Below are 21,375 nucleotides of genomic sequence, written 5' to 3'. Positions count from 1 at the left end.
TGCTTTCAGCTTCGTGCCTCGAGCAGCAGTGTGTGGTCTTGGCTGTTTCTTCCTTTTAACTGCCAGTGGAGGTATGAACTGATTGGGTGGGAGCTTGGCTGTGTTCTGATTGGGTGGAGGTGTGTTCTGATTGGTTAGGGGCTTGGCTGTTGTCCAAAATCTTGAATCTCTCTGCAACTCAGACTAACCTGAGCACAACCGAACAGAACACTCCCCCAGCCAATCAGAGCACAGCCAACCCCCCAGCCAATCAGAGCACAGCCAACCCCCCAGCCAATCAGAGCACAGCCAAGCCCCTAACCAATCAGAACACACCTCCACCCAATCAGAACACAGCCAAGCTCCCACCCAATCAGTTCATACCTCCACTGGCAGTTAAAAGGAAGAAACAGCCAAGACCACACACTGCTGCTCGAGGCACGAAGCTGAAAGCACCAGCCTGAAGATGACGAATGGGACTTCGTCGAAACGTCGCCAAGACACTTCCAATTTTACGTGGGAGAAAACCCGAACAACCAAAGACCTATATATACACACACACACACACACACATATATGTTTTCTTAGGTTTTCGCGGGTGTTTGTATGTAGGTCTTTGGTTGTTCAGGTTTTCTCCCGCGTAAAATTGGAAGTGTCTTGGCGACGTTTCGACGAAGTCTCATTCGTCATCTTCAGGCTGGTGCTTTCAGCTTCGTGCTCCTAGAAGCACGAAGCTGAAAACACCAGCCTGAAGATGACGAATGGGACTTGTCGAAACGTCGCCAAGACACTTCCAATATATATATTATATATATTAATATATATATATACATATTATATATATATATATATATATATATATATATAATATTCTGTACTTTATGACAGAGCTTTTCAACCAGTGGTATGGGTACCACCTGTGGTACATTGGCACCTGGCAGGTGGTACGCGACCATCCTGGAAAAGTGGTAGTGGGGGAGGGGAATGAGCTGAACTGGTGGCAGCACTGCACAAGCCTGAGCCGAGAGATGGCTGGAGCTGCAGGGCTGTCAGGCCTCAGTGGAAGCGCCAGGATCAGTGCCACTTTCCAGCTGATCAGCACTTCTTCGGGGCTGTCAGGGCTCAGTGGAAGCACCAGGATCAGCGCCAGGCTCCAGCTGGTGCTGATCCTGGTGCTTCTGCTGAGCCCTGAAGAAGCACCAATCAGCTGGAAAGCAGCACTGATCCTGACGCTTCTGCTGAGCCCAGAAGAAGCGCCGATCAGCTGGAATGTTGCAGCATCTCCAGGGTCTTGTGATTTACATTCAGATGCTTGGCAATTGATTCATATTTATGATGGTCACAGTGTCCCAGGGTCATGTGAAGTGACCCAAAACCTGCTGCAACCATCCAGCAGATGGGGGGAATAAAAACCAAACACCCCACCCCCCACCCCTGCTGCCAATCCTCAACAGAAATGCCTCACAACAATGAAAACCTCGGACAGGAGGAACAGCGCCGCAGGCAGGTGTCTTGCTCGGCTGTGCCTTGGGAGGGCACTTTTTTCAGTGCTATTGTAACTTCGAACAGTCACTAAGCGAACCATTGTAAGTCAAGGACTACCTGTATTTTATCACTTTTTTTTTGGTCATCAAGTTTTTGACACCTTGCTAGGCGACTGGTGGTACTCAGATGTTGCCATATCCTTAAATTGGTACAATGGGTGAAAAGGTTGAAAAGCCTTGCTTTATGACTTTAATCCTTCTTTCTAATCCTAGATTTAAACTACTGTGGAAATCATCATCCATGTGTAAATGGTGGAACCTGCATGAATACAGAACCAGATGAATATAGCTGTGCTTGTCAAGATGGTTACTCTGGAAAGAACTGTGAAATTGGTACATACAACAGTTAATAATACATTTTCTACTCTAGAAATTTTATTAATTAGTGACATAGGAAAAATTCAAAATGTATGGCATTTTCCTGTTTCCTATATGCATTAGAATTAAATGAATTTCTATTCTCTCCACTGTCTTTTATGAAAATATTAATCTATACTTCAAGAACTTATATATAAGTTAATACATACTTGCAGGCTGGAATTTGCTTTTTACAAATGACAACTATGTCTTAGATAATCCCCCAAACTGTACAAATAATGATAGGAAATACACTAAATGTAATAGAGAAATGTTGGAAAGTATGTTCATCTTATTACAGTAGGAAAACAATAGGAAAAATATTTATTGTTATTAAACTTCTATGCCACCCATCTCACCGAGGCAACTTTATGCAGCTGATAATCTGCATATGATATAAAACCTTAAAACAATAAATACATATAATTCAGCATATTTATAATTCAGTTAAAATTCAGTTAACCAAGATGGGAAGAAAGGAGCAAAGTATGCATGGGGAGGAGGTAGGGTCTATCTAATCAATTAACCACCTCCAGAAGGGATGTAGATTTCACCTTGGAAGGGGTAGGATGTTACAGCAGGAATCATGGCAGAAAAGGCTCTTCTCCAGGACCCTACCAACCAAAATTTCTTTAGTGATGGGATTAGCAGCATGCCTCTTCTGCCAGTGTGAGTGCACTGGGCTAATCCCAACGGGATGAGCCAGTTCCTCAGATAACCTGGACGTATGCCAGAAGTGCTTTAAAAGTCATAACCAACACTTTGAATTGAATCTGGAAGCAAACTGGCAATCTACAAAATATTCATGAACATACATGAAATTTTTAAACAGTCATGTTGAATATTTAAATGATTAAGAAACAAAGCAAGGTAGAAAAACAAGAAACCAAGAGAAATAGAAAAACAAGAAACCAAGAGAAAATGAAATTGGCAGATATGGGACACCCTAAATGCATAAAATTTAATGGTGACTTTTCTTATAGAAAAACTATAAACAGGGTTTCAGTCTGGATTTAAAAACTATTATTTTTTCCCATTAGCTGAGCATGCTTGTGTTTCAAATCCTTGTGCTAATGGCGGAATTTGTCATGAAATTTCATCCGGGTTTAAATGTCAGTGTCCTAAAGGATGGAGTGGACCAACATGTGCAATTGGTAGGTACTGTCTGAGTCATAATATTTGTACCTTGCTGATGAAAAACTCATTTTGGTGTTTGAAAATTTCTTGCAACTCAGTTGCCATTCCCTTAGAGATATCTTGAAGAAAGTGCCCATTTCTGCAATTCACACATGGACTCCCCCTTTGTCACCCCCCAGGTTTTCTATATCATTTTTTGGATTCTTTCAATTAAAACTAAATAACATTCCACCCAGAAATATTCTTTTAAATTATTGTGGTATGTGACTACAATAAGAATGGTATCAATCTATCCGAATGAGAGAGAGAAGTGATTTTAGAATTGATAGGAAGGATGCTCATCAGTTTATTTACTACAAAATGCTGTAATGCTCAACATATATCTTTTTCTGAATTAAATTACTTTTCCCAATGGCAGTATATGAAGTTGCATTATACAGTACTTAAAAAATTTCTAAATAGACCCATAAGTTCAAAAAGTTTGGATGCAACTTTTTTTTTAAATAGTTTATCAGAGAATGAAAAGTAATTAACATGATGAAGGGGAGAACCACAGGAGATGAGACAAAGATGCAAAAGTGTAGCACTCCTCATGTGCATGAACAGGCCAGCATTTTCCCTTATTTGATTGGGATTCCTAAAACTATGTTAACCCTGTTTTAGGATTTGAACCTCATTTTGTTTTACTTTATTGCCAGTTTTGACAATTGTAGACAGTTCTGGGATTACATGTCAGAATAAATTAGCGTCTTTCTTTGCTTGAAAGATATTTTACAGTTCTAAAGCTATTTCAAACAACTTTTTTCCTCCCCAGATATTGATGAGTGTGCATCTAACCCTTGTGCTAGTGGTGGTACTTGTGTTGATCGCATTAATGGGTTTGAATGTATATGTCCACAGCAGTGGATTGGAGCAACCTGCCATCTTGGTAAGTCTTAACATTTAAAAGTGTTTCAAATTATTACTTCAAAAATATTTTTAAAGATGTTAAGGTCATCTTCACCAAATTATTATTTAGCTACTGCTTATATCACTTCATAAAATAGGGTATAAATTGTTATCTGTTCAACATTTAATCAAAATTCATCTGTAATATTCTTCCCTGCTATAGATAATTATCTTTGGCAAAATAAGAGTGGATAAATTAGGCATTTAAATGTTTAAGGTACTGTGTTTCGCTGCAGAAAGTTTTTGTTCCTGAAAGTTTTTGTGCCATTCAGTTTTCCTTATTCCTTCATTTGCTTGACTCATTTCATGATTGTGGTATGTGCATGTTGCAGAATTACTCAGAAAAATGGAGCTTTCTGTACAGATGTTTTTGAATGCATAATTCAGGCTGGAGTCACCAAAAAACCTCCACAATTACTGTTTTGCCAGGGAAATAGATAGGGCTTTTTTGTCATAGAACGCAACAGAACAGAGTTCTGGCACCTTTTTTCGATGGATTTTCCAGAGTTGCGTTCTTTTCCTATAGTTTCCCTTCTATTCTTGTTCGTTTTTGAAAATGCCCCATTGGCGGTACGGTGCCGTGAGGCACCTGAGCACCACAACCAGAGCATGGCTTGATTGGCTGGGTCAGATCATGTGGTGTGAAAGCCAATGGTGGCGATGGGAGACATATAAACATGGAAGCCATCTTTCACGAGAGGGTGAGCGAGCCTTTTGCCTTCCCTTACAGAAGGTGGGGTGTGAGGTTAAAAAGTGGCGAAGCCAGAGGAAAGAAAGGCAAAGCAAGGCGTGGAAGCTTGCCTGACAGGAAAACTTTGCTGTTTCAGTTCCTTGGGTAGTTCAAATATTGGGATGTCTACGAAAATCTCTTTTTAGTCTTTTATACTTTATATTCAAACTGCAGAGGGGAGGAATAAAGCCAATGTCTTGTGATTTGGAGGTAGTAGTAGTAGTAGTAGTAGTAGTAGTAGTAGTAGTAGTAGTAGTGATAATAATAATAATATAATTATGTATTGGTCAGATGTAAAGGTAGACCTAGATATGAGGTTTAATCAGATCACTTATTAAATTGGGTTTTAACTTAAAGCTAAATTAAGAGTAATCTGTTCACTGACAAAAGTTTCAACTTTAATTTGTTTTAAGTCAATATCCATATTAAACTCCAAATGTAAATTTTTCTACCTTGTTTGACAACTTCTTAAAAAAAATTCAATCTTTTACAAGCAACCAAAGTTTGTTTTATTGGACCAATTTCATTCCACATAGAAAGCTGACATTTCCTCTCATTAAACTAAATGGGTATACCAGTGGTAAATTTATTTATTTATTTATGAGACTTATATACTGCTTTAAGTGCAAGCACTCTCTAAGCAGTGTATACCAGTAAGCAATGTATATATATATTTACATTGCCCCCAACAATCTGGGTCCTCATTTTACCTACCCTGGAAGCATGGAAGGCTGAGTCAACCTTGAGCCGGTGAGATTTGAACCGCTGACCTGCTGAACACAGTCAGCTAAAGTGGCCTGCAGTACTGCACTCTAACTGCTGCGCCACCTCGACTCAAAAGATTAATAAAATGCCTAAAGCCACACAGTGCATGGTAACATTAATAGTATTAACTTACCTTGAACAAAATCCTAGTCTTTTTAGATACAGTAAAAATTGAAAGGGTTTTTTTTCAACTACAAAGGTAAACCTTGGAGGCTAGGCAAGGCGGGTTGTATGATGTGTTTGAGTTTTGGCACTTTTTTTTTTTTTTTTTTTTTTTACAAAAAGAGCACTGGAAATAGGTAATGACATTAGAGGAGAATCAGGTCAGTGAGATCACTAATCTTAATGCCCCAGATATCTTAATCAATTTTCTGTTGAGCAAGGGATTGAATGGTTGCATAAGAGATAGAATAGATGCTGATATCTAACCATTCTTTAAAAATGCTGCATAGCCATACGTTATCCAAGGTGTCCACATTTGTTGGCTATTCTATATCTAATCCACAATTAAGTTGTTTGTTGAAAAATTCCTAATGCAGCTGCCAGGATGGTGTGGTTTGATTTAGTTAGTTTTTAGAAAAAGTTGGAAGAAACCTGTTCAAATCATTTTTATTGCAGCTATTTCCCTGAATTTTATTTAAATAGTCATTGAGGCTTTCCTAGGGCAAAGAATGCAGCATGCATATTGAAAATATCAGCAAATCATATCAAAGTAGCTAATGAAATGTAGCTGATATTTGGAAAGCATGGAAGCTTTGCTTTGGTGCAAGGGCAGTCTCTTTCTGGGTTTGTTCTTCACTCTCTGCTTTTCTTCTCTTCTTTCACAGATGCTAATGACTGTGAAGGGAAACCCTGTCTTAATGCTCATTCTTGCAAAAATCTTATTGGTGGATATTATTGTGACTGCATTCCAGGATGGAAAGGAGTAAATTGTCATATCAGTCAGTATTTAATATTTAGTGTATACCCTTGATCCTAAGGGTCTCTTATTTATAGACTAAAAACAAATTAATGCATATGTGTCATTTCCAAACCTAACTTTTATGCAAGTCTTTACAATGACACTTTTATCACATACTTCCTTGCATCTAAAGCCTTAGCTTTTGAATTATGGAATGAACTAACTAAAAGTTTCTGAGAAATTACTCACATGGGTCAATATGTTTTAAATATTGCTTGACTTTATGATTTGGGCTCTTTCAAATTTGCATCACCCATAAAATTCTTATTTCCTTTCCTCTGGAAAACATCAGTTTGAATATTTGAAATCAACAGATAACATTAATTATGCTTCAGTCTATTATTTCCATTATTTTTAATGCTTTTCCTATTTTATCCCTAGATGTTAATTATTGTCATGGGCAATGCCAAAATGGAGGGACTTGCAAGGTATTTTTTCTGTTGTTTTATGATTTTTTGAGCAACCTTTTAAATTTAAAATTTATCAGGACAATCATAATTGGACCTTAACAACATTTGTCTTAACCTCACCCTTTTAATTCTTTATATCTTTGTAGATGAATAATACCGTAGCAATTGTTCATGTATGGGCAATACATTACACAGTTCAGAATTCAAATGCATAGCCGGCAGCCATTCAGGAATATATTTTCAGTAATGTATAGGTAGCCCTTGAATTGTGACAGTAATTGGGACCTGAATTTCCATCACTGACATCACAGTCTCTATTGCTGTTGATAATTGAATCCTATCAGTTATTAGGTGAAGACCACCTGATCGCAATCATGTCTCAGCAACAGGCACTGCAATAGGACACAGGTTGTAAATGCTTCACTTAGCACCATCATAGTTTCAAATAGTTGCTGAACAAATGTTTGTTAAGTAAGGGCTACCTGTAGCAGATAGGCAGCCACAGAAGTCATATACATAAATAAATTCATCCAGTGAAATCAAGGAGATAAAATCCAGGTATTTGATAACATGGACTAGGTATATTAAAACCAGTAGGGTAGGATACTATCTGGCTTTTAATTGCCCCCTTTCTGTAAATAAGAGGATTATTTACATTTTGAGGATGACATTATTCTCAAATGTAATTAAGACCATAAGGAAGAGTTCTGAGGTACTTCAGAAAATATTTATTAGGGTATGTATTCCTAATGTTTATGACACTAGAAAGTAGAAATGCAAATTAAGATTTAAACACTGTTAAAAAGGAAAGTCAATTCAAATCCATATGTGAGCATTTAGAGGTTAACTGGGAATAATCCTACTAAAATATTCATTAGTTTATTTTAGAACAAACTGATTATGAAGCATTTGTACAGTAATTCTAAAATTTCAGATGCAAAATTATTGGGCAACTTAACTTTCTTCTGTGCCTTTTGTGTGGCATAGTCTCTATATCAATAAGTTAAAACAGAAATATTCAGATGGGCGCTTTTTCTAAACAGACCATAACAGTTGTCTTAGAATAATAAATAAGCATAATGGTGGAAGCAATGAATCTAAAGCATAAACAAAGCCATTAAGTTACTTTTTTCTAGAAATCAAACTTTAGTGGCATTGAATTGCTTAGCACTGGACTCATCCCAAACAATTTTCTTATGGGTTTAATGGTTTCTTCTTTAAACCAATGTGCTTCATCAGCTTTGTTTTAAAAATTTAAGACAAAAATTAGTCACGTTACTTTTATAGACAAGTAGACGTTCCAGTACTTTAATCAATGGGCCTCGATTTAAAGTTAAAGGAGTATCAGCCTTGAGGATCCATTGGCCCAGTCATTCTTTTTAGAAACTATCTGGAATGTCTTTTAAGTTGTAATCTTTATTTATTAAAAATTTTCTAGTACCTTCTGGAAATGATTATAATATTTTTTTTTCAATTTTTCCATGCAGGATGAAGTGAATGGCTATCATTGCACATGTCCTCCTGCTTTCATAGGCAAGAACTGTGAAAAAAAAGTTGATGACTGCACGAGCAACCCATGTCAGAATGCAGGTCATTGTACTAACCTCGTCAATGGATTCCATTGTCTTTGCCCTCATGGCTTCTCAGGAGAATTCTGTGAGGTGAAGGATACTTTAGACTTGTTAGAATGCTTGAATAAGCTGAATTCTAGAGCAACTTGAATGTTTGTTGTGGATGAATGCAACAGTTCATTTACTGCCCCACAGGAACAAGCAAATTTCGTGCAAAATAGTCCTGCCATCTAAGCACAGTGGGAAACAAAAGAAGGCCCATTAAGAGCTCACCAACACTCTTTTTCTTCTTTTTCATTTTCTTTCTCCTTTTTCGTTTTCTTCCTTTTTTTTTTGTTACAACAGAAAACTGTCCTTTCATTTTCCCCCAAATTCTTCTAGATCCCAGTTAAGTGATTTTGCTTCATAGCATATGTCAGCTACTGCAGTAAAAATTAATTATTGTTATAAGCCTTTTGAGGAAAGGAAGTACTTAGAAGGACACTTCTTCAGGATGCTCTCAATCTTTCCCTCTTATGAGCACTATTTTTTTTAAAGCAGTAGCATATTTGGAATATACAACAGTGTTCTTTTCTTTCTTTCTTTCTTTTCCTTCCTTCCTTCCTTCCTTCCTTCTTTCCTTCCTTCCTTCCCCCCTTTTCTATACTTTCCACCATCACTGTTACAGACTATAAATCAAATTCTAACCCTAATGTTCAATGGGTAGATTTGTAAATCGATGCTTATTGCATTTCACTCCAGTCCATTTAGGAATAGAATTATTGATGGGAAGTATTGATTAATACTCTACATCTAATTTCTGTTGCAGGGGGGAAATCATAATCTGCTTCAGATTTGAACAGGCTAATGAATTGTTAGGGCCAATCTCTTGTCTGGCAATTGTTTCATGCAAAAATCTGGACATCTAATACCATTCCATCGGTCAATCTGTTTGAATTAATACATTGGCATATAGCAGGCCAAGGTATTTTTCTGTGAAAAAATCCTATACTATTTGTTAGGTATAGAAGGAAAAAGGTATTGTATATTATCTTATAAGCAACTGGATAGTATGCAGGCATTCTAATATGGCTATGCTGCTATAATCACAATGTGTGATTTAGGAGCAAACAGCTGCTCTAGATTCATTTCCTTTTTGTTGATGAATTGAGTGTGCTTTTATTGAAATAACTTTTTCTGTGTATTAGAACATAAATGAGAAATGATGCTAGATTATTTCTCTTTGTTAATTGTTTTTGGCTCATTCGTAGCATTAGTACTAAAATAATGCCTGGCTCATTAAGATCTGTAGAAAGGGGCACCTTCATTTTAAGAGAACAGTTTTTTCAGGTATGCCTAAACAACTTGTATCAATCTCATATTGGAAGATGTCCCATGTAGCTAAGCTTGATCCCAGTTCCCAGATCTTTTAATGGATTATCTGGGCGTTTAACTGTTTTAATGCTGTAATATCGTTTTGTTGTGTTTTTACATGTTTGATTATTAGGTGGAATTTGTGGAAAAGCTTAATGCAAATAAATGCTTCTTTTAAATACTTATAGTTGACAGAAAGAACTATATTAAGATTATGGTTCCTTAGAATAATTTGTATGTGCAATTCAATAAGTTTTGTAGTTATTATCATGATAAAGGTGGCAAATTTTAAAAATTCTATAACAAATCACCTTCAAGATATTTTAAATATACCCATAATGCAATTAAACAAACTTGCTTCTCATCTTACAACAAGCCATAAGTAATAATTTCCACCCCAAAGCTAGGTGAACTTTCAATTGAGTAAAAGAGCTTGTCCAGCTCTCATAAACAAAATACATTTCAAATTTACATCTGTTTAGCAGAAAGTAATTAAAATGATTAGCTTGGAAATTAAATATTTTTAAAGAAGAACCACCCCTATAATATTTTCTACACTTTTTTCACCTCCAGAATCCCAAAGCAGTTTGAAAACAATTGTTTCTGCAAAAAATAAATCTAGCAGTTCTTTTGAGGCAAGGGATTGAAAAGCAGTCAAGCTACCTTTCTCTTTGGAAAACTTGCTAGCTGCTGCATAAGAAATAGGATGTAAATGAATTTCTCAAAATGGTCCCACAAACTCCACAGAGCTACAAATTTTATAAAAACAAACTAGCTTTGTAGTGATTTCAAATGCATAGCAGCTGAGCCATACATAAACACTGAATGTTTTTAAGAAGAGACTGGATAGCCATTTGTCTGAAATGGTGCAGGGTTTCCTGCCTGAGCAGGGGTTGGACTAGATGACCGCCAAGGTCCCTTCCAACATTATTATTATTATTACTATTATTATTATTATTATTATCAGCTGCACTACCAAATATATCTTAAGTGTGAGATGCATCTTATCTGAAATTCTATAGGAAGCCTTTCAGGTAAGAATTAGGGTCTATATGTCTATGTTTTAGAATTTAGCCTTAAGTTTTATGCATAGAAAAAGGCAGGTTTATTAGAGAGTGTGGTAGAGAAATAGATTAATAAAATCAAGCTATTGAACTGAAATTCTTAGCAGAGTAAAGATCCAGGTTCAACCCTGCCTTTATCCATTAAAATTTGTTCCAAGATTTTGAATCACTCACTCATACTCTCCCAAAGTTAACCCACAAATTTAATAATAATAATAAAAGAAAGGTAATCAACACTTGGGCAATTCCAGTCATTAGATACACAGCTGAAATAGTGGACTGGACTCAAGCAGAACTAAAAGCAATGGATAGGAAGACCTGAAAAATAATGACAATGAATCGTGCCCTTCATCCACTCAGTGACTCAGTGACATTGACAGACTTTATCTATTAAGGCAAATAGGTGGGCGTGAAATGCTGCAAGTACATCAGATGGTTGAAGAAGAAAAAAATGGCTTTGGAAGAATATCTGAAGGACAATGATGAAGATGCACTGAAATTAGTATATCAGGAAGAGATATATACTACTGGAGAGACCAAACTGGCCTACAAGAAAGACCAAATGAAGAACAGAATAGAGGCATGGGAAGACAAAGCACTACATGGCCAGTACATTAAAAAAAAATAGCTGGGAAAGCAGATAATAAGAAGACCTGGCAATGGCTAAGAACAGGAAAATTGAAGAAAGAGACCGAGGGACTAATTTTGGCTGCACAAGACCAAGCCTTAAGGACAAATGCATATAAAGTTAAAATTGAGAAGACAGCAACAGACAGTAAGTGCTGCCTATGCAAAGAAGCTGAAGAAACAGTGGACCACCTGGTAAGCTGCTGTAAGAAGATTGCACAGACTGACTACAAGCTGCGGCATGACAAAGCAACAATGGTGCATTGGAAGATCTGCAAGAAATATCATTTGCCTGTAAGCAAGAACTGGTGGCATCATAAAATAGAGAAAGTCATAGAAAATGATAAAATTAAACTGCTCTGGGACTTCAGAATTCAAACAGACAAGCATCTACAACATAACACCCTGGACTTAACAATTGTCGATAAGAAAGACAAAAATGTCTGGATAGTGGACATGGCAGTGCCTGGAGACAGCAGAATAGACGAGAAAGTACTGGAGAAGATAACAAAATACAAAGACCTACAAATAGAAATAGAAAGACTGTGGCAAAAGCAAGCAAGGGTAGTACCAATAGTAATAGGTGCCTTGGGTAGAATCCCAAAACAACTGGAGCACCACTTGAACACCATTAGCATTGACAAATTCGCCATTAGTCAATTGCAAAGGGCCTTACTAGGAACTGCTTCCATCCTGCGACGATATCTGTAATACCATCAAACATCCACATCTGCCTATCCCAGGTCCTTGATAAGGACTCGATAGGTAGACAAAATGCCAAATCCAGTCTGAACATCTGGCTGACTGTGCGATGATCAATAATAATAATAAAGTTGGAAGGGACCTTGGAGGTCATCTAGTCCAACTCCCTGCTCAGGCAGGAAACCCTATACTATTTGGAACAAATGGCTGTCCAATCTCTTCTTAAAAACTTCCAGTGTTTGGAGCCTTCATGGCTTCTGGAGGCAGCTTGTTCCACTGGTTAATTGCCAATGTGATAGTTCATTCTTTTCTTTTTAATAAATTTACAGACATTTCTAAATCTGTTTTCACTGAGTGTAGATTAATGAGAAATAATGAATTTCAACAAGTAATAGTAATAGTAGTAAAGTTGGAAGGGACCTTGGAGGTCATCTAGTCCAACCTCCTGCTCAGGCAGGAAACCCTACACCATTTCGGACAAATGGCTGTCTAGTCTCTTCTTAAAAACTTCCAGTGTTGGAGCATTTACTGCTTCTGGAGGCAGGCTGTTCCACAGATTAATTGTTCTCACTGTCAGGAAGTTTCTCCTTAGTTCTAGGTTGCTTCTTCCTTGATTAGTTTCCACCCGTTGCTTCTTGTCCTGCCTTCAGGTGCTTTGGAAAATAGCTTAATTCCCTCTTCTTTATGGCAGCCCCTGAGATATTGGAATACTGCTATCATGTCCCCCCTTGTCCTTCTCTTCGTTAAACTAGACATACCCAATTCTAGCAACCGTTCCTTATATGTTTTAGCCTCCAGTCCCCTAATCATCTTAGTTCTTTTTCTCTGTACTCTTTCTAGAGTCTCAACATCTTTTTTTCGTTGTGGTGACCAAAACTGGATACAGTATTCCAAGTGTGGTCTTACCAAGGCATTGTAAAGTGGTATTAATACTTCACGTGATCTTGATTCTATCCCTCTGTTAATGCAGCCTAGCACTGTGTTGGCTTTTTGTGCCAATTCAATGAAGTGAGATCCCCATTTAAGTCACTTTGAGCGCCAAATGTCTAGAGGTTGAATTATCACTTGATATAAATTAGAATTTAATTTTAGAGACATACTACTTCTCTCTGTGGAAAACCATTCTCTTTTAAGTCCATAACTAATCTGGAAAAATTAACTATGTTGTGGAATATTGTTACAAAATTAACAATGCAGTTTAAATCTTTTGTAGATCGATATAGATCTCTGTAAGCCTAACCCTTGCCAAAATGGAGCTCAGTGTTATGATCTGAGAGAAGACTATTACTGTGCTTGCTCTGATGATTACGATGGAAAGAACTGCTCTCACCTCAAGGATCATTGTAAAAATAACTCTTGCAAAGGTACTGTCTGCCTGTGAATGTTTGACCATGTATCCAAATGCCAGAAATATTACAATAATAGAATTCTTTCAGAAAAAAATCATGTTCAGTGATTTTCCTTAATTAGTATTAGAGATTTCAACAATATAAAGGACAAACATAAATGCATGTAAATTTGATTTTTTAAAAATAAAACCAATAGAGTAAGAAAGGGAACTAACAAATCTCAGTCCTTCCACAGAAAATAAATATATGGAGATGAACATGAATTATTTTACTTATCTGTAGAGGATCTGTTAGTCATTTTTTCTTAGATAAAATGAGATAATCAGTTTATACACTTGTTCTAACCTTGTTTGCATTATCAAACTTGCTTCCCAGCTATAGATTGAATTCTATTTTGAGTGCCAGTGAAAGACATTAGTAGAGGATCACATTATCTGTCTTTCTGTAGCCACTTTTTGTCTCTCCAAATCTGATTCAGAGAACTAGGAACTATTTAGAGCAGATTTAAAAGATCGTACAGAGGGAAAGTTCTAATACATATCAAAGTTCCTTCATAATGATAATGATTAGCCAATTATTATTTTATAAGAGCATTGTATGTCATATACTAAGTACTAGCAAGTAATATTTAGAATGTATCTGTTCCCTAATCTATGCAAGGATGTGTCATAAAGAGACTTTTTTGTTGTTTTTTTGCTAAACGTTAGTACAACTTAAATATGAAGCCTAAATGAAATATTTTGTGCCAGAATTAAGAAACCACAGCTTTGTGGTGGCCTTCTATCCTAGAGAGTAGCTTATATGCATAATTTTCTCTTATTCCTAGTAATAGACAGCTGTACAATAGAAGTCTTCACAAATGCCACTCGGAATGGCATTCGTTTAATCTCATCCAGTGTATGTGGACCTCATGGACGCTGCATCAGTCAACCAGGAGGAAATTTTACTTGTGCCTGTGAAAAGGGCTTTACTGGAGCGTACTGTCATGAAAGTATGTAAAAGAAAAAATATATTATTAAAAAAACAAAGTACTTGGCCTTACTTTATAAAACGTTGTTTCTTAACAGTCTAAAGTGATTCCATAAGTACATAATAGGATTTAGAGGTCTAAGTTAGTTGAAGACTTAGAGTTTGATCGTTAATGACTATTTCTATGAATAGTAGCCATTTGCTCTCAATAGGGAGATGGGCAGGTGGCTTTGTACAAACAGCTTTTGTGTTGTACAAATACTAAATGATAGTTTTTCATTGGTGAGCTGTTTAAAGATCCACTGTATAATGACTAGATTGTTGTTGTTTGGCAAATTTACAAGAGCTCACTCTTGTAGTGAAATGTATGTTGAATCTTGGTTGATTTTTGGCAAGAATTTCCAGCTTGTCCTAGCTTTACAGCAGTAATGATAACATCATTGCTGAGTGAAGAGAGCTTAGAGAGAAAATAAAAAACAGAGCAGCCTGGTATCTGGTTTCCTGGTCCACAACCTGCCATTTTACACTTGGCCACATTTGATAAAATTTAGGTTTTGTAGTAAAACTTTTAAGAGTCATAAATAGTATTTATAAATGAGATTCTTGTTCTGTAACAAGCTAACATTTTTCAGATTATGGAAAACCCCACAAAGTAATAAAGACTTCACAAAGCAAGAGCCCATTCAGATAACATCTTAAATGTAGCTAGATTTTAGACTGTTTAAATAAACAATTGTTACATGGTAGCTTTTTGAAGTCATCACATCAGACTTATTTTATTGGAGTAGAAAAACAAAACTCACCGCATTGGGCTCAGTTAAGCACCAGATTAATTTAGAAAGGATCTTTTGAGGTACAATATTATTTGAAACAAATGGAACATTTTGTTCCTCACATTAATTTCATATTTGTTTTATATTTACTAATTTTGAATGATTGTTGAAGAATTTTGTTTAAGGTGTTTGTGTTTCTTCCAAACAGTCACTATAAAACAAACAGATAGTAATCTAGTAATTTTTTATTATTATACTTTAGATATTGATGACTGTCTTGAAAAACCCTGCAAGAATGGTGGAACTTGCATAGATGAAATCAATGATTTCAGATGCTTCTGTCGGAATGGCTGGGAAGGAAAATTGTGTGACATTAGTGAGTACTAAATATTAATATATTTAAGTTAGACATTGAAATCTTTTTATCACTTGCAGTTCTTAGCGATTTTATTTATGATACTTAAAAAGAAATTTAGATTTGTATTCTTAATTCTCAATCACATGTCAAGATATGTGATAACTAGTTTAGTTTATTTTTAAAGAAACAGAATAGAACTGGGGAAAGAAATACAAAAAAGGATTTAAAGACTATAAAAATTAGATAAGAATGTGCATTTTTAATAAGAAAGATCATTCCTCTATTATACTATTATAATAGATATATGATTATATATCTTAATAATCATCATATCAAACATGCTTTAAAAGATTTATTAAAGTTAAAGATCAATAAAAGTCAACCAAAATAAAAAGAAACATGAAGTTGACAAGAATTTCTAGCTGATCTGAGACAGTCAATATTATCTTAAAAACTAATTGGACAGAATTTGATATTTTAAAATCTCTTGTTAAGAAATACTTGAATTTTGAATGGTTCTCTTTAGCTCTCGTCTAATATCTTTACACTGATTCTCTACCAAGCTAAGTAATAAAGTATTTCAGCTTGGTTTTAACATACTGTACAAACTCAGCAGTTGTTTTTTGTTCATTACAATTTAATTAACAGAATTTGGATTTGCATCATACAGATTAAGTTGTGACCCACATTAATTTACTCAAAGTTATTCAAGGATCTGTAGCATTTAAATCCAGATTAATGAGACTAGATTATGTATGGCTTAATGGATTGTTATTTATGAAGATTCTTCTTTTTACAGACATTTTTTGTTCAATTCTTTATGAATTTTACAGATTTTAATGACTGCTCACCAAATCCATGTCACAATGGAGGCCAGTGCATTGATTTAGAGAATGATTTCTATTGTGCATGCAAAAATGGCTGGAAGGGGAAAACATGCCATTCAAGTAAGTGTGTTGTGGTTTACCACTTAAAATATTCAAAAGTTGAAAAGAAAACTTTTAAGAATTGTAAAAAAATGTGATGAAAAAAGTAATCTACAATTAAGTCTAACAAATGAAACGATCTGGATATAGGGAAGAGTATAATAAAATATCAAGTTATAAATTATAGCTTCTGTCTAGTCCCCATTTAAAATTAATGTTCATAAAATGCCATTTGAAATTATTTTCACATATAATTTTATTTAGAAAGGGCAATGCAGCAAAATAGCGCTTCACATCAGATAAAAGCAAAATGATGCTTCATATGAGGTAGTAGCACTTGAATAGCACCTCTCTGCAGGTTCTTAAAACAGCTCCATATTTTCCTGGGATTAGGCCCTACATAGCTTGCACCATTATCCCAAGAAGAAAGGTGTTCTTGTCTTTGAATGTGAAGCATTGCACATAGGAAGTGAGTTGAATTCAGGGTCTAATGTACATAATCGCATGTAACAAAGAATATCCCTACCTTCTATAGCAGTGAATTCTATAGTATATTTGATAGGCTGCTTTAATTTGCTTTTATGATATTTTAGGTAAGTACCAGTGTGATGCAAATACTTGTACAAATGGAGGAACATGTTACGATGATGGTGACACTTTTCGATGCTCTTGTCCTCCAGAATGGAAAGGAAGCACTTGCAATATTGGTAAGTGCTTAATCTAATTATATTGTCTTTAAATCGAGAGAATGACTTGGTTGAGAAGTTAATGTAAGTAGTCTGTTTCTTCATTCTGTGATCTAGAAAAAGTCTTTATTATGTAGAACAGTGTACTAGTGTTGATTATATTTGAGGATTGCTGTTTTGGCATTAAAATGAAGGGTATGGGGTGGGGGGGGGAAGGGAAGAAAGGGGGAATTGAGATGGTTATCCTCCATTAAGGTAGAATTGAATAATCAGTCCTAAGGATACCAATCCTTTTTTATGGCTCTAATTATCATTATTCCAACTGAAAGATATCATTTCTCACTATTTTGAGGCAGAAAATGTATAAAAAATCCATCTTGTCTTAATGATTTTATTTTATCTGCTTTGTCATCTTATAATTGAAGTTTTTATTATTTTTATGCTGTAATCCTCCCAGAATTGAATGCGCGCCAAATAATAAATAAATAAATAGCAAGGAAGAGGAAGGAAGAGAAAGAAAGAAAGAAAGAAAGAAAGAAAGAAAGAAAGAAAGAAAGAAGCTCTAAAATAGGATCTAATAGTTTTTAAACAACAAATGCAACACAATAACACCTTAGGAGCCCTGTTGAAATATGACAATGTGAACAAAGTTACCTAAATATAAATTTTGTTATACTGCAGCCTGATTCTACAGTTAATAGTAGTAGTAGTAGTAATAAAGTTGGAAGGGACCTTGGAGGTTATCTAGTCCAACCCCCTGCTCAGGCAGGAAACCCTACACCATTTCAGTTCTGGAGGCAGATTAATTATTCTGTCAGGAAATTTCTCCTTAGTTCTAGGTTGCTTCTTTCTTTGGTTAGTTTCCATCCGTTGCTTCTTGTCTTGCCTTCAGGTGCTTTGGAGAATAGCTTGACTCCCTCTTCTTTGTGGCAACCCCTGAGATATTGGAACACTGCTATCATGTCACCCCTCGTCCTTCTCTTCATTAAACTAGACATACCCAATTCCAGCAACCGTTCCTTATATGCTTTAGCCTTCAGTCACCTAATTATCTTTGTTGCTCTTCTCTCTACTCTTTCTAGAGTCTCAACATCTTTTTTACATTGTGGTGACCAAAACTGGATGCAGTATTCCAAGTGTGGCTTTACCAAGGCATTGTAAAGTAGTATTAATACTTCACGTGATCTTGAGTTATTGAAATTCATTTTTTCTCATTAAACTACACTCAGTACCCCATAATGACAGAGTGAAAACTAAATTTTATAAATGTCTGTAAATTTTTTAAAAAGAAAAAACTGAAATATCATATTGGCATAAGTGTTCAGACCCTTTGCAACAATACATGAAATTTAGCTCAGGTGCTTCCCAATTCTCTTGATTGTTGCTGACATGTTTCTACACCTTGATTGGAGTCGATCTGTGGTAAATTAAATTGATTGGACATGATTTGGAAAGGCATACATATCTCAATAGACGGCCTCACAGCTGACAATGCATACAGAGCAAAGCAAAAGCCATGAGGTCAAGGAAACTGCTTGCAGAGTTCAGTGACATAATTATTGCAAGGCACAGATCTGGGGAAGGCTACAATAAGATTTCTGCTGCACTGAGCACAGTGGCCTCCATAATTCTCAAATTGAAGAAGTTTGGCACAACCAGGATTCTTCCAAGAGCTAGTTGCTTGGTCAAACTGAGCAATTGGGGGAGAAGGGCCTTAGTAAGAGAGGTGCCCAAGAACCAATGGTCACTCTGATTGAGCTCCAAAGATCCTGTGTGGAGATAGGACATAGGTCCAGAAGGACAACCATCACTGTAGCCCTATACCAATCTGGGCTTTATGGAAGAGTGGCTAGACGGAAGACTCTCCTCAGTGCAAAACACATGAAAGCGCACTTGGAGTTTGCAAAAAAGCACATGAAGGGCTCTCCGGCTGTGAGGAACAAGATTCAAGTGTGTAATTGCTGAGTGATGGGTCTGACTACTTATGCCAATGTGGTAGTTCATTCTTTTCTTTTTAATAAATTTACAGACATTTCTAAATCTGTTTTCACTGAGTGTAGATTAATGAGAAATAATGAATTTCAACAAGTAATAGTAATAGTAGTAAAGTTGGAAGGGACCTTGGAGGTCATCTAGTCCAACCCCCTGCTCAGGCAGGAAACCCTACACCATTTCGGACAAATGGCTGTCCAGTCTCTTCTTAAAAACTTCCAGTGTTGGAGCATTTACTGCTTCTGGAGGCAGGCTGTTCCACTGATTAATTGTTCTCACTGTCAGGAAGTTTCTCCTTAGTTCTAGGTTGCTTCTCTCCTTGATTAGTTTCCACCCGTTGCTTCTTGTCCTGCCTTCAGGTGCTTTGGAAAATAGCGTAATTCCCTCTTCTTTATGGCAGCCCCTGAGATATTGGAATACTGCTATCATGTCCCCCCTTGTCCTTCTCTTCGTTAAACTAGACATACCCAATTCTAGCAACCGTTCCTGATATGTTTTAGCCTCCAGTCCCCTAATCATCTTTGTTGCTCTTCTCTGTACTCTTTCTAGAGTCTCAACATCTTTTTTACATCGTGGTGACCAAAACTGGATGCAGTATTCCAAGTGTGGCCTTACCAAGGCATTGAAGAGTGGTATTAATACTTCACGTGATCTTGATTCTATCCCTTTGTTAATGCAGCCTAGTACTGTGTTGGCCTTTTTGGCAGCTGCAGCACACTGCTGGCTCATATTTAACTGATTGTCTACTAGGACTCCGAGGTCCCTCTCACAGTTACTACTATTGAGCATGGTGCCACCTATGCTGTACTTGTGCATTTGGTTTTTCTTGCCTAAATGTAGAACCTTGCTTTTTTCACCATTGAATTTCATTTTGTTAGTTAGTGCCCAGTGTTCAAGTCTGTCCAGATCCTTCTGTATCTTAAGCCTGTCTTCTGGAGTGTTGGCTATTCCTGCCAGCTTGGTGTCGTCTGCAAATTTGATGAGTTCCCCATCTATCCATTCATCCAAATCGTTGATGAAGATGTTGAAGAGTACTGGGCCCAGAGCAGAGCCCTGGGGCACCCCACTACACACTTCCCTCCATATAGGTGCAGTTCCATTGAGGACCACTCACTGAGTACAGCCTGTCAGCCAGCTACGGATCCATCTGGTGGTGATTCTATCTACCCCACATTTTTCTATTTTATCAAGTAGTAGGTTGTGATCTACTTTATCAAATGCCTCACTGAAGTCCAAGTAAATTATGTCCACAGCATTCTTCTGATCCACTAATTTTGTCACTTGGTCAAAGAATGCAATAAGATTTGTCTGGCATGATCTATTTTTGACAAACCCATGTTGGCTTTTAGTAATGACTTTGTTTGCCTCTAGGTGTTCGTTGATTCGTTGTTTGATTATCTTTTCCAGGATCTTCCCAGGTATTGAGGTCAGGCTGATAGGTCTGTAATTTCCTGGATCCATTTTTTTTCCTTTTTTGAGGATGGGAACTACATCAGCTCTTTTCCAGTCCTCTGGTAGTTCCCCTGTGTTCCAGGATCTTTGAAAAATATAGTTCAGTGGCTCCGGTATCACATCTGCAGTTCCTTGAGAACTCTGGGGTGTAATCCATCTGGTCCTGGCGATTTGAACTCATCTAGGCTGGACAGGTGCTCCCTAACCATTTTCTTGCCTATCTTAACTTGTGTTTCTGTTTTGTTTTTTATGGCACTATTTTTGATAGGTTGGTCTGTTTTTTCCCTTTGTGTAAAGACAGATGCAAAAAATGAGTTAAATAGTTCTGCTTTCTCCCTGTTGCTTGTCACCTTCTTGCCACTTCCACCCACTAATGGACCAATCATTTCCTTCACTTTTTTCTTGTTTTTTACATGTTGAAAGAAGCTTTTTTTGTTATTTTTGACTTTGGTCGCAAGCCTTAGTTCATTTTGAGCCTTGGCTTTCTTCACTTCATCTTTGCAGGCTCGGGCTATTTGCTGATATTCTGACTTAGTTATGTTCCCCTCTTTCCACTTTCTATACTTGTCCTTTTTATCTTTCAATTTGTCAGAGAGTTCTTTATGCAGCCATGCTGGTTTCTTTTGAGAGCTGTTATTTTTCCTCTTTGTTGGTATTGTGCTAGACTGTGCTTTTATTATCTCATTTTTCAAAATTTCCCAAACTTCTTGAGTTGTTTTCCC

General features: G+C 36.5%; 1 protein-coding gene across 3 annotated transcripts in view; it reads left to right on the top strand.

Moving 5' to 3' along the window:
* Positions 1-21,375, top strand: part of JAG2 (jagged canonical Notch ligand 2) — a 145,797-nt gene that overhangs the window by 69,407 nt on the left and 55,015 nt on the right. For 2 of the 3 annotated variants that reach the window (XM_039361492.1, XM_039361490.1), the window contains exons 7-17: positions 1,737-1,856; positions 2,921-3,034; positions 3,832-3,945; positions 6,288-6,401; positions 6,803-6,849; positions 8,319-8,492; positions 13,362-13,512; positions 14,324-14,488; positions 15,502-15,615; positions 16,431-16,544; positions 17,117-17,230. In XM_039361492.1, the coding sequence (XP_039217426.1) occupies positions 1,737-1,856; positions 2,921-3,034; positions 3,832-3,945; positions 6,288-6,401; positions 6,803-6,849; positions 8,319-8,492; positions 13,362-13,512; positions 14,324-14,488; positions 15,502-15,615; positions 16,431-16,544; positions 17,117-17,230 (1,341 nt within the window). The remainder of the gene's footprint in view (positions 1-1,736; positions 1,857-2,920; positions 3,035-3,831; positions 3,946-6,287; positions 6,402-6,802; positions 6,850-8,318; positions 8,493-13,361; positions 13,513-14,323; positions 14,489-15,501; positions 15,616-16,430; positions 16,545-17,116; positions 17,231-21,375) is intronic. The other variant, XM_039361491.1, reaches the window with a different exon arrangement.

This window comes from Crotalus tigris, unplaced genomic scaffold (assembly GCF_016545835.1).
Source record: "Crotalus tigris isolate CLP2741 ecotype Arizona unplaced genomic scaffold, ASM1654583v1 scf7180000019297.387313, whole genome shotgun sequence".
NCBI classification, from domain to species: Eukaryota; Metazoa; Chordata; class Lepidosauria; order Squamata; family Viperidae; genus Crotalus; species Crotalus tigris.
This window is presented reverse-complemented; position numbering and strand designations above follow the sequence as displayed.